Below are 13928 nucleotides of genomic sequence, written 5' to 3' on the forward strand. Positions count from 1 at the left end.
ATAGATGTTAAAATTAATTTTAAAAAATAAATATAAAAAAATTCTAAATCAAATAAAAAAATATACATAATATAAATGTATGTAGAGAAATTTAAACTCTAATACATGATGAATAATAACTCTTTTTATTATTACTATACTATTAAATTTTACTCTATATAATACATTTATTATAACCTCATGAATTTAAAATTTATTGGAGGGTCAAGAGCCACTACTTGCCTCCTCTTAAATCTATTTTTAGATTAGACAACTCTCAATTTTAGGTATTATAATACCACAACACACTTACACTACAGACCCACACACACAACATTAAAAGGTTCCTATTCAATACTTGGTCTATTAGTCAAGATTGGAACTCAAATACAGAATATTAAGAAGCATATAGTTTACCACTTGAACTAATTGGTGGGAGCTTCTAACATGCTCCCTAAGTCGAATTAGCTGCGGATCGACTCTTTGGATCGTGTGGACTGAAGTTTCCGAACCTAGGTCGACTAGGTCATCTCTTGGACTCTTGTTGAAAATCCACCTTGATTCAGGCAAGCAAGTATGACCAACAAGCAGTCTTTCTTCTTCTTTCTCTTTTGTTGATAGAAGCTTCCCCACCTAAGGAGATTGAGCTGCAAGTTTCCTCTAATACAAGCTCGATCGGATTCGATTTTCTATCTCTTCAAGTCCGGATGTAGAAAGTTAGTCAAGTATGGAATTAGACTTAGCAGTTATAGGGGACTGAAGCCTAAGAGAAGAGGAAGTCAGAGATTGATAGTCTTTTCTCTTAGGGCAAAAGCTCGTACTTGAGAATAAAAGTCAGACTCAGTCTTTGGAATTCCTTAAAGCAAGTCTAAAGGCTTACACACAGCTCTATTATTTGATGAAGTTGCAATTGAGCTTTGCCCATCTATTCACTAATCAGGGGACTATCAATGAAGATTCTCCTTTAGCACCTAGAGAAAATTTCGTAGGCTAGACTTTTCATTTGTGAGATTGAGTCATGTCAATATTCAAAGAAGAAGTAGAAAGATGTAGGGAAAAGAATCCATATCTTTATTAACTTCTCTGAATGTAGGGTTTGTAGTTGAGAAAAGTACCTCTAACTATCACTTCAAGCCGTCAGTATTAACTGTCCAATAAGCGAGTGAGGTGAGCAAAGGAAAGATATGAAACTTCAACAGACTCTTCAACAGTTGCGCAACCTTATCCTCAGTTTGACTTATGGTTTTAAAAGGGAAAATCAGATCGGATTGAATTCATTGAAAGTTGACCCATAAGCAGTCCCAGAAGTATCAGTCTAAGTACGTCTTACCAATCCCGACAAGGCTAAGATAGGTGAGAGCCCGAGTTAACTATTTAGATGAAGATACTGATCTAAAGGCTGAGTCAATGCCTTATTATAAGATAATCATCTCCTTTATCCGTGAACTAACTAAAGAATCAGCAGATTCGATAGCAGCTAACATTTCTGTGGACTCGGGGAATGCCTCTTCACCTTAAGCAGTCCATTAAGTAGCGGATTGAATTGCTATTGTATTTCCCCTGCAAACTCTTTGAAGTTAAGTCAGCTTAGCGCTTGAAGCGAGAGAAGATAGGAGGTCGTCTGCCCATGGTGGCTTAGTGCGTAGTGTTAGCTAACTCGAAAAAGAAAGTAGGTGGGGGCTATAGGTCTATATACCCGGGCTTCTCTTCTTGATCTTCTCCGGATTCAGAAGTAGAATAAGCTAAGCCAGGTAAAGTAGAATCTTCTTTTCTATATGATTTTAGAATTCCTGGCCGCCTTTACTACCTTATCTGAGGGGAGAAGAGGGTTGATCTTTAAACTTCCTCGCTAGCTTATCAATCAATCGAAGGAGGGGAAAGCGAGTAAGCAAAGGTAAAGGATTTTATTTTCTTATCTTATAAGGATTTCCCCACGGAAAGACAGGAACGAAGTCTGATTACTAGCTTTCTTTAGTTAGCTTATAGCTCTTATGCCTTGGCTACCATATCGGACAAAGAAGAGGATTTTACGCAACAATAGAAAACGGAAGAACTAGTACTTCCTTTGCATCAACCTTTTGACTAGCTTAAAGTTAGTCCCTGGCCTACCTGCCAATGGTTGAAACTAGAGAGTAACGGACTTCTTTTCAGCTATCCTAACCTTCTGGCATGCGAATATAGGAAGGATCAATTTGACCTCTGGCAAAGGCCAAAAGCGAAAGAATTTGTGATCCCTAGCTTTCCACTTAAACAAATGAAGTAGATCGGTCAATATCCATTGCAGGAGAAACCTCTTCAACAACAGTAGCCAACAATTGAAAGAAAACATTGACATTCAATTAAGTAGAAGGGGATTTGTCAGTCAGTGATTAGAGTTGTTGGCCTAAGGCGTGAAAGCCCGGAGGAATCTTGTGAATACCTGAAGCCCGAAATGTCAATCAAAATCATCTAGGAATTTTTCTTGGTTTGATGTCCTCTGCTCTAATAGGCGAAAGCAATCTTCCTTCCCGTGAACTCTATACACAACATGCCATTATTTATAGTTTTCCCAGCCAATAGTTTGAAGTCAGAAAGAGCACTGGATCAAATCTTAATCGATTCCATCCATTAGATAGACTTCTCTGACTCTATTCCTAGAGCTTTGGATGGACAAGTTGCCAAATGCTTTTAAAAGAGATACCTTAGATGGTGTACCACAAGCAAGAAGTTGGACTCCATTATCACTATAGTAACTTATAAGGGGTTCATACTCCTGCCAACGATTGGCCAATGCAACGTATATGACTTTAAGCTCTCACCATCAATCCTGACATAGAATAAAAGTTCAATAATGGAAACTCAAATCATATGAATCAAATTGGGATTCATATCAGGCTCTCAAGCCCACGGGGTCCTTGTACCCCGTTTATGTGACACATGACATGTATAGGCATTCTGAAACCAACCGGTTGAGAGGTCCCTCACTGATGGGACATGGTCCCAAAAAACTAACCGAGGTATCCACCAATTTTCTTAATGAATGTGAGCCATAAAAAGAGAAGCTCTGTGCTTTATTAGGCACAGTGCTAGAAGCAGCGAAGGCAGGAACCGCGCGAACAGCAGAGCAAGCAGCCCATGCGAGAGCGCGGTTATAGCGTTAAGGAAAGGGAGGGCGCTATTGCGTTGCGAGCTGCGGTGCGCTCTTTAGTATTGTGTGGCTTCTGAATTCATTCTTCTCAAAAGAATCGGTGGGTAGGTAAAGGCGAAATTTTTAACCGGAATCGTTGCCCGACCAGTAGTCGAGGATGGTGAGGAAGGATGAAGTAGAGGCTTCAGCCGAAGCTGCAACCAAAGATGAGTATTCGGGCACCGAACTATTGGCTTTAGCGACCCAATGTCTATAGATGAAAGACAAGTTCGGAAGTACTGCAAAGGTGCCTCTCCCACGAAATGTAGCTTATGTGGAACCTATTACTCCTCAACCACCAACTAGCAGCTCTTGATAGAGAAGCTCTGTAAGGGCTATTTTATTTTAAGGCAGGCCCCACTCAATGCGGTTTTTGTCTTTTCTTGATGAAATCCAATCCTTATTTTATTTATTCTTTGTGTTGATAGGGAAGCCCTTTCTTTTGACGACATAAACCTAAAAAATCCTCTTACTGGGCAGGTAGTAGCGTTAGCGTACTAAAAGCCCTCTGGTTGCATTGAAAAAAGATGAGCTTTTTCCCCCTAACTACGGTGGTTCAGAAGATGCCACATCTGCCTCAAGACCTATAGCTTATTCAACAGCTTACGCCCCACGATTTGTTGCTTCCAAGGTTTTCGATTGGTCTTATTTCTACCCGGCTTTCAAGCCATCGTCTCAGTCGGTAGCCTAATATAAGCCAACTGACAAGATCGGATTAGCAAATCATGAAACCTGCCAAAAAAGAGCTTTCAATCGCATATTGCGTCTATAGGAAGAGTTTCAAATGTATCGAGAACACTGGTGTTCCAGTTGTTTTAACCGTTGATTTGAATTATAAAAAATATATATAATATATATTAATTGATATCAACGGTTAAAACAACTGAAACACCGGTGACTTAAAAATTTTTCCTATACTATAAGGAGCCTTGGGCCTTTCTCTATTGCTTGGAACTCTCTACTCTCTAGGAATAATTTCCTACTCTTTTTTCTTCCATTATATACTGCTTTGTTTGGTAATGTTACGACAAGATCGTTTATACAATTAGAAAATTTTCAATACAAACAACCAAACTATGTTTTATTGCGCGTGCCAATTGCACTTTTCATTTGTATGTATCTACTATCTATTATCTACCATCTACGATTGAATAAAAAAGAAAAAAGAAAAGAAAAGAGTAGCCCAAATTTCAAAACTCCAATTGTTTGTAGAACCTTCTTAATATATATATTTTTAGTAACAAATTGACTTAAGTCAGCTTCCAGCAAGAGATGGAGGTGTTGACTGTTGACCATCCTACTTTTACCTTCTCCTTGACTTCTTTAATCTCCAAATAATTGCAGTCGGGTCAGGGCAAATCTGATATTTCACTTTCGGTGAAGGGGTATCTGGAACTCTGCAATACATATCTAAAAATATTACTACAAAAACATCCCTTAATATTTTTTATTATATTGTAATGTCAGCACTAACAAACTTAGAATTGAAGATTGTTTTATTAGGTGGTTGATAGGTAATTAATTTGAAAAAAAAAATAGTGTAATAATTTTATACCAGCATTCATTTATATTTATTTTTTAAATAATTATTTATAAAATAGATGTAAAAAAAAGTTATCTACTGACATAATAATACGTAATTAAATATATGTATTATAATCTTTTACACAGTCAAAATTAAATAAAAAAATAAAAGTGCCAAGAAATAGTATGAAGGTAGATTTTGGAGGAACTAACTGCAATCCAGAGATGTGAATATGTGAGAAATCCATGTTAGCTGAAGTGTCTAAGACACCAAGTGATGAAACCATGGGACTTTGATGAGTCTGTGGGGACATTATTGGAGGCTGATTTATGGCAATCACTCTGCAATTGAAGTACCTGGATATGTTGTTATTCCCCATTGCCAATCTATGCAAGTTCAAGAAATAATAAGAAACAAACTTCTTTCAATTATGATATTAATAAAAAGGTTTAGTTAAAAAAGAGTAAATTAGATATAAAAATGTATCCGAAAGGTTAAGAAAATAATTTTAAAAACCAAAGAATGACAAAATAACTCCTAAAAAATAATATTTGTTTGACAAAAATTATCAAACAGTATTTTTTAGAGGATTTTTTTGTCATTTTTAACTTAAAATAATAAAAGTATAATGCACCTAAAATTCAATGCATTAGCTATCTGATTAAGACACAAACTAAAATGAATGGATGAGTAGAGTTAGGGTTCTTGAATCACACTGTTACCGAAAGTGCTATCTGTGATACAAAATCTCTAATCTCTCACTAAAAAAAGAAAAGTTAAGTGTAGTTGAAAGGTTCTGTTTCAACTTTCAACCCTGTTAATAGCTTATCCTTATGTTTGCCAATTTGGCAATTTCCTGTATTGATAACATTAATTTTGGAGCTTTCTTGGCTCCATTATGCATAACTAACAAATAGTTTAATATCATATACCTTGTAAACTTTTATTGCTCTTATAAATTTTAATTTGACATCTATTCCAATCAATTGTATTGTTAGATTTTATTCTTAAATTGTTTTTGGTGTTTACAAATTATAGATATTTAAATATTTTTTTATTTCTTATTTATTGACCACTGAATTACTGCATGCATAATATAAGATTTGAACTCTCGATATTTGTTTAAACGAATGAGTGCTCTAGCCAATTTACTAATTCAAATTGGCTATAAATACTAAAAAAAATTAAATTCTAAGTTTTAAATTAAAAAAAAAAACATTTTTTTTTATATTAAGACAGGGCAGAGTCCAAAAAAAAATAACTACACTGAGATTAAACGAGGCAGAGATGCCCCTTGTTTATCATCTACTAATAATCTAAGCACCTCTCTAGGAGGAGTATCCCAAAAGTGAAATCTCGGGTCTAGATTCAAACTTTGCGCGCCAAGCAATCTGCACATCTATTGCCTTCCCTAAAAAAAATTAATATTTTAAAAGAAATAATATGGGGCTATAGCCCATACCAAAGTGGAGCCCAAATGCTTTTTAGGTTTTTCTTTGTATGGCCATTAAGAAGGCACGTGCAAGTGGCAAAGTTTTTCAAAAGACCAGTTTCTGACAATGCCAATGGCATGGCCATGGTCCTTTTCTAGGTTTAAGGATCACAATACAAATATAGACAATTCACCCAATGTCCCACTTATCATGTCTTATCAATTATCAAATACATAAAAGATTGAAAGATATATAGAGTTTATTTGAGTATTTAAAAATTAGGGTTAATTTAAGACATAATATAGTTCAAAATCTAAATATGTGAGAATCAGTACTAATGTAAAAGTCCATTAATACAAATGATAAAATATACAAGTGTCAATAGAAAATAGAAAATATAATAATATAGATGTTCAACCAAACATTTTTCTTAATACACTAATAAAGAATGATACAAGTGATGAATAATTAAAGGGTAAAATTCCCCAGAAATTTCAGGTACAAGTTGAGCTATAGGAATGGATGTTTCTAAATAAAAAGTTTTATGTGATTATTCGTGTATAAATTTCGATTGTCAATAGATAAAAACATAGATCCAAACTTGACTTTCACAAATGTAAAAAGTACTTGATAAAAAAGTTGACAATTTCCATATTATTCAATTTCAAAATTTCTTTCTCTGGAGCCAACTCCAGTGTATTCAAGCACACCAAGACCCCATATGCAACTATATCATATTTGATTCAATGCTAACAATTCCAATAATATGAAGACTCTTGAAACTGATTATCCAAAACCTTAGACATTAATTAATTGGACTTACTTGTAAAGAAAACTCTGATCATGGAGTCCAACCACAAGCATTGAGGCTCCAATGTCTCTTACAGTTCCCACAATCTTCATCCCTTCCTTGTTCTCTTGCGTCACAACAATCTCAACCTTTGTCTGTTAACACAATCCTATATAAGATTATAAACACACATAACCATTAATTTGAACAACCACAATATTTAGTAAGCCAAACAAATTGTAACAAAACAAACTAATAATAATTTCTTCATTCTTAAAATATATCCAATATAGTAACATTAACATTTTAATGTTAATATAATATTTAATCTAAATGGGCAATTTATATTTCCATTTTCAGTGTAAAAATAAAGAATTTCACAAAATTTAAAAAATAAAAAATATCGAAAATAAAGGGAAAAAATGAAAATACAAATTAAAGTAAACGAAAGCCTAAATGTCTAAACAGGAAGAAAGTGGAAAAAAGTGCTTACATTTGAGAATTTGTTACATATATCTTGGAATGAAAGTGCTAAATGAAATCCTTTGAGTCTAAGAAGACGAGACTTGGATTTAGATTTAGAAGTGAAAGGGTAGAGATGGAGGAGTGTGATTATGTCACCATAGCGAATGATGTTGTGAAGTGCCCATTGAAGTGCAGTTCTAGCTGCTTCCACCTCTTCCACCACCACCACCACCTTCCTCACATCCATTATTATTATTATTCTCTCTTGTTTTCTTCTTTCTTCTTTATGTATGTGTGGATGTTATTTAAGACATGATGAACAATGAACAGAGCTGGGAGAAGTTTCTCTCTCTTTCTCTCTTTAGAAGAAAATTTAATGTGACATTTATTATTGTGACGTTGATTTCCTCCAAATTAATTAGCCCACAACACAAGGCATACAAAGCACATAGGACAAAGTGGTTGCTCTATTAATTACTTATGCGTGTTATGTTCCTATAAAATATTTATAATAGAAAGTGGATCATGATGATGATATGATAAGGTCGGGTACCTAAGACATGTATAAAATTACATGTGTGTCTCTTATTTGTACTTGCTCATGAATACATGGACACCCTTTTCTCACATTTCTGGAATTACAAACGAAAAAGTGAAAGCTTTAATTATGTGCATCGTGATTCATATAAATATATAGGTAAAAAAGATTATACTATTATAATTAAGATTAAATAAAGAGACCTATCTCAGCCCAAAAATTAGGTCACAGGGTTAAGTATGTATTATATTTACAAATTCTTTAGATACTTTATTTTTGAAAATTATAAAATTTATAATAAACTCTTTTTACGTCCAAAAATAATTATTTGGAATATAAATTTTTATAGGCAAGTGATTCAACAATATTAGATCGAATATGTTTGATACTATATTATAAAATTATTTATCTTAAAAATTTAAGATAATAAAAGAGGTATGTGAATAGTTATATGTCTAACGTATATATAAAATTTATAGGGTTTTTTTTTAAAATAAACTAAAAAATTTTATTATTTCTTAAACATGATTTTTGGACTTTAATTCCTCAAATTTTTTTTTGACATTTGGACAAGTTCGTTAGATCCGGCGAACTCTATAAAAATTAGCAAGTTCGCCTTATCCCGGCGAACTCTATAAAAATTTGTATAGAGTTCGCCGTATCCTCCCCCGAACTCCCTTAAAGTTTTCAAAATGCACGTTTTTTAATCCATATCATCATCTCTAAAAGAGTATATAGATCTACAAACAGTATATAGGAGTACACGAAAATACACACAACAAGCATGGCTTCTTTCAGAATTTTTTTAATTATAAATTAGAAAAAGTAAGCCATATTTAACAATGACAATCATTATTATCGTCTCCAAAAATACACGGGTACACCGGAATAAGCCATATTTAACAAAGATTTTTTTAATTAAAAATTAAAAAAAATCTATTTTCCAAAAATAAAATACGTCTTATTTTTTGGATAGTTTATATGACTTATTTCCCAAAAAAACTATTTCCCAAAGAAAAAAGTATAGGTACCAATATATTATCTGCCAACTTATTGCTAATAATAATTAATTATTATATTTTAAAAACATGTATAAAGAGACACATCCAGGAAATACATCTATAAAGACACTTCTATTAGATACAATCCTAAAATAATATTTTTATTAGACACATCAATAAAGACACTTCTATTAAACACAGTCATAAACCAGAGTTGGCAGAAGTTGGCAGAAATATTGTTGGTAACGTAGCGAGATTATTTCCCAAGAAAGTAAAATACACAAGATTACAAGAGTACATAAGAATAAGTCGTATTTTATTTTTGGGAAATAGTTTTTTTTTAATTAAAAAAATTCTTGTTAAATATGGCTTATTCCGATGTATCCGTGTATTTTTGGAGACGATAATAATGGTTGCTATTGTTAAATATTCCTTGTTGTTTGTGTATTTTTGTATACTCCTGTATACTGTTTGTAGATTTATATACTCTTTTAGAGACAATGATATGGATTAAAAAACGTGTGTTTTGAAAACTTTAAAAATTATAGAGTTTGGGAAAGGTACGGCGAACTCTATAAAATATATAAAATTCGTCGGAGGTAAGACGAACTTGCTATTTTTTATAGAGTTTGCTGGGGAACTCGGTGAACTTGCCCAAATACCAAGAAAAAGTATTTGGGGAATTAAAGTCCAAAAATCGTGTTTGAGAAAATAATAAAATTTTTTATTTTATTTTAGAAAAAAAAACAAAAAATTATGTGTAAAAAATTAATTTTTTTTCCAATTTTCTTAATTAAAAATAAAGGATCGATCCTAAATTGGTCCGACAAATTAGTCACTCCTTTGTTTTAAAGGAGATTAATTTGTTTTATATAATATTTTTAGAAATTTAATTATTTTATAATAAAATTTTTTAAAAAATTATTTATTCAATATAAAAATAAATAATTTAATTGAAAGAAATGGATAGACTAATTTATAAAAATAACTTTTAAAGACTTCTAATAAATAAAAATTTATTAGGATTAAAGTATTCAATTTAAAATTCATTAAGAACTAATTTGGAGTTTACTTGATAAATAGAATTTAGTTATGCAGGTGGGGACTCTGGTAATTTTCTTTATGGTGATGAAACTTATTTATTTATTTATTTTTCTTTTTGGTCCTATTGTATTAACTAATCGTAATTCGTAAGATAGGGATTCGGTCCCCTCATATTCACCCCACTCCCATTATAATTAAAATAATAAAATAAAACATGTTTACCCAAATAAAACGAATAATAATAATAATACGAAAAATTTAGGAACCAACAATTTTATTAAATTCTAACTAGTATGTAACCAATAAAAGAAGAGTGATTAATTTCATACCATTGAATAAAATTTTACATCATTAAAAATATAATTAATAATTACTTAATAGCTACAAATTACAAAAATTACTAGCTCCTAACACTCCTCATAATAATATTTATGAGGACATACGGATTCATGTACGAATACCATTTTATAATTTCTAAATGATATATTGTTGCTTTCTTATCTAGAAACAAGGAAAAAGGGGCATTACTTATTTAGATTTCGATGAACCTGCCGAATCTGGGTATTAGTTGGGAGATTCATAGTATTCTTAAGTGATTCATTGCCCATTTTAAATTCAACGTTCAGGCATGTATTAGGTACCTTCATCTCTACTAAAAGAATATTTTCCCTATTTTCACCTTTCGCATAAAAATACATGCTATAATAATAGGGAGTGGAGTTAGGTACATCCTACTTTTAAACAATTCTCTTAATTAGCATTAGTATGTCATATCACATATGTGCCAAGATGTGACATGCTTTGTTCTCATCATATTCATCATCCCTGAAGTCACCATTATTAGTTTATTACTAATTTATAATAAAGGTGATGTCAACGTAAATGTTATGCTAAAACCTAATACCGTCCGAAAACAAGAACCTACATATCAATTTGATTAATGCTATTATACAGATCATGAATGCATTCAATAATGTTAATTTGTGTTAAAATTTAATTAAGGTATTGACTATGAAAAAGAATGGCACATAAAGAGAATCATTCTTCCAATTCAAAGCAAAAATAGACTGAAATGTTTGCACTATAACACGTTTAGCAGCATGCCATACATAAGCCCTTGAGATTCCCTGCATAACATTGCACATATTAAGGACAGTAATCATTCAATGTCAAATGTCCATGCAACAATTCGAACTTTGCATTAAAAAAATTATCAAAATCAGAATATAGTTAACAAACTTGAGATTTTCTCCGTTGCCAAGCGAATTCCACGTTGTACCTACAGCATCCATCTATATTAGTAATAACCAACAGTTCTGGTGGATTCATATTGTTTCTGTTGGTCATCATCACCACCTTGATTTATGAATACAATTCGACCTGTGTATCAGAACGAATAGAATTGCATTAAGCATCTTCATATTAGTTCTCACGCAATCTTCTGTCATTTGAAAACTACCATTTTAATCATGGATCATATCAACCACGGCTAAAGGGCAAGACTTGAAAGAAAGTATGTAGAAAGTGGCTTAAAATAGTTGTTCAAGAGCATTAACCCAATACACATATCAATGATTTCAGTTCCTGGAAGTTGCAAGAAATGCACCAGGCATAAAATTGTCATATCTCCTAGATCCATCAATTGACTGTTAGGGACTTTGGGTACTATGGGGTGCCCAAAGTTCAAAATCAGTAGTGTGGGAAGAGTGGTTCTTCCCCATTAAAGCTGGCTTTTAAGGTGCAGTTTTCCACTTTCCTTAGGTATTTAACATTGACAATCTCCAACATGTCATACACAATTAACAGTAGGTTGTACATTGCTGAGCTGAAAATAGGCAGTTGCTCAATAGAACCGAAATGAAGAACTGTTGGAAGTTGAATGCAAACACACTTTCACTTCAAGCTGACAACATATGGATTCTCCTAGCATATCATAATGAAAGGAATCTAGAATTCATTTTTTTAAATTTCTATGTTATACCCTCAACCAAGATAAATCGGGTGAAAATTTATGAAATATCCTATTCCTAATTTTAACATTTATATTTTCCACCTATTTTCTATCATCTATCAATAAGGATACTGTACTTTATTTCATCTCACTTTTCAGTAGCAGCGAATTTGCAGAAAGCTTTCTAACACTATTCACAATATATAGGTCCCTAATCTCTAATAACATATAAAAGTGTTAGTATGGTATCAAGTAGGAGCTGTGAGCTAGTGTACAAGACAGAACATTGAAACAAAAACAAAAACCTTCTGCATAGTCATCGAGTGGGAGTTTTGACCCAATTAGCTTGTTTAGATAATATCGTAAGCAACAATCCTAGACCATTTTCTTTTCAGTAGAACTCGGAAAGCCAGAACAAACCATGCCAGCGACACAAGTCACTATATAAACAATGCAACCCTACACTACAGAGCCACAAGCCCAAAATGACAACATCACAAATGGTTAGGCATCTTTATCATCCAAGTTCTGGCTACCTACCCACATTTAACTAATTTGCAACAGACAAACTGTATACAAGCATCACAGAAACGAAAGTCAAAACTGAGAAAACAAAAAGACCTATGGATTTATGAACAAAGAGAAGCAATTAAATACAAAGTCAACTAGGAAACAAACAGCAGAGAATTACTTAAGAAATCAAACCAGCACTAATGGGAAAAAGAAAATACCATTTCTCCGAACAGCAACCTCTCTAACTCGACGGACAAGACCAGTGACTGGATCTGCGAAAACCTTGGTCTCCAAGTTTCCCTCCACATACAAGATTGAACTAACAACAAATGAACAAACAATTCATCTATACATAAGAAGAATTATTTTGCCAGAATTTGTAAATATCCAAACAAGGGTTTGTTAATTGTTTACCCTGGAAGAACAGTTTTCATTGCAAGATTTCCAAGCCTCTGGGGATAAATGCAAACACGGTGCCACTGAACGGCGCCCCGGTTGGCGTAGTCAGAGGGTTTCTCACCTTCGAGAGGCCTTCGATTATTGCGGATCCCACCGGTCCCAATTGACAGCAGAGTCATCACTGTCCCACTCCTCAGCTTCTTCTGAACCGGCTTCTGCCCAGCCTCACCCACCAGTATAGCCTTTCAATAACAAAGCAACATTATTCAAACAAACGTATAACTAATTAATTAATTGATTAATTAATCACTTAACTAATTGATTAATTCATCCAATTGAATCATGATTAAGTGAAACCTAAGAAGAATTTCGAAATACCAGACCCTGTAAATGCCAACATCGAGGCCATTCTCGAGGGGGCGATCGAAGAACTTTTGCTGCTGCTGTTCAGAGGAAGAATCGGGTGATGTGTCTGAGTCAGGGAGGGATGACTCGTCCGAGTCAGAAAGGGGGTTGGTGGTGGAGAAGTGACGTGGCAGGTTGAGTGTGTAGGGGCTTCGGGCGGAGAGAAGAGAACGATAGAGCTTCCTTGAGATGGAGGTGAAACCGGAGGAGCTCGACATTTTTTTGGTTGAGTGTGTAGTTTGCTCTGAATTTCGATTGTCTTAAACCCTACACAACTTCCAAGCAAACCCTAAAACCCTTACGTTTCAAAACCACAAAAAAATGAAAAATAAAAAGAACGACGCCTGAGAGATTCGAACTCTCGCGGGGAAACCCCATGTACTTAGCAGGCACACGCCTTAACCACTCGGCCAAAGCGTCGGTTGGAAAGTTGGCACCTACAAGGCTTATTAATTTCAATTTGATGATTGAAAAATCAGATAAATCATTTTTAAAAAAAAAAGACAAATAGATTATAGGTCTTTTAGCTGAAAGATATATAAGTTCTTAAAATACAATAATATCTTTTATTTTTTAAAAAATGAGACATCTAATCTAAGTCTCTTGAGACGACTTATCTATTCTCATATATTTTAGATATAAAAAATTAAATATTTCGTGTTTTAGAAGTTTAAGGATATTTTTGCATTTTTAATTAGTTAAAAATTTATTTGTCTTTA

The 13928-nt window shown here is 33.2% G+C and overlaps 2 protein-coding genes and 1 non-coding gene across 4 annotated transcripts; all 3 read right to left on the reverse strand.

The window, feature by feature from the left end:
• Positions 1–4111: 4111 nt before the first annotated feature.
• Positions 4112–7918, reverse strand: LOC112738281 (uncharacterized). Its single transcript, XM_025788652.3, has 4 exons — positions 7387–7918; positions 6927–7048; positions 4883–5056; positions 4112–4542 (listed from the first exon to the last, which is right to left on the reverse strand). Exons 1-4 carry the CDS (start codon positions 7603–7605, stop codon positions 4449–4451), a joined length of 609 nt encoding a protein of 202 aa, XP_025644437.1. The 5' UTR covers positions 7606–7918; the 3' UTR covers positions 4112–4448.
• A 3015-nt stretch (positions 7919–10933) lies between these two features.
• On the reverse strand, positions 10934–13586 carry LOC112738282 (single-stranded DNA-binding protein, mitochondrial). 2 transcript variants are annotated; one of them, XR_003169340.2, is made up of 5 exons: positions 13188–13586; positions 12820–13046; positions 12624–12724; positions 11181–11321; positions 10934–11068 (listed from the first exon to the last, which is right to left on the reverse strand). XR_003169340.2 is itself a non-coding variant. In XM_025788653.3 (4 exons), exons 1-4 carry the CDS (start codon positions 13425–13427, stop codon positions 11239–11241), a joined length of 651 nt encoding a protein of 216 aa, XP_025644438.1. In that variant the 5' UTR covers positions 13428–13585; the 3' UTR covers positions 11043–11238. The 2 variants fall into 2 exon arrangements, 1 of the variants encoding a protein (XP_025644438.1); XM_025788653.3 differs by having other exon boundaries at positions 11043–11321; positions 13188–13585.
• On the reverse strand, positions 13548–13629 carry TRNAS-GCU (transfer RNA serine (anticodon GCU)). The gene has a single exon. It is a non-coding gene; the product is annotated as a tRNA-Ser (tRNA).
• Positions 13630–13928: the final 299 nt, after the last annotated feature.

This window comes from Arachis hypogaea, chromosome 13 (genome assembly GCF_003086295.3).
Source record: "Arachis hypogaea cultivar Tifrunner chromosome 13, arahy.Tifrunner.gnm2.J5K5, whole genome shotgun sequence".
NCBI classification, from domain to species: domain Eukaryota; kingdom Viridiplantae; phylum Streptophyta; class Magnoliopsida; order Fabales; family Fabaceae; genus Arachis; species Arachis hypogaea.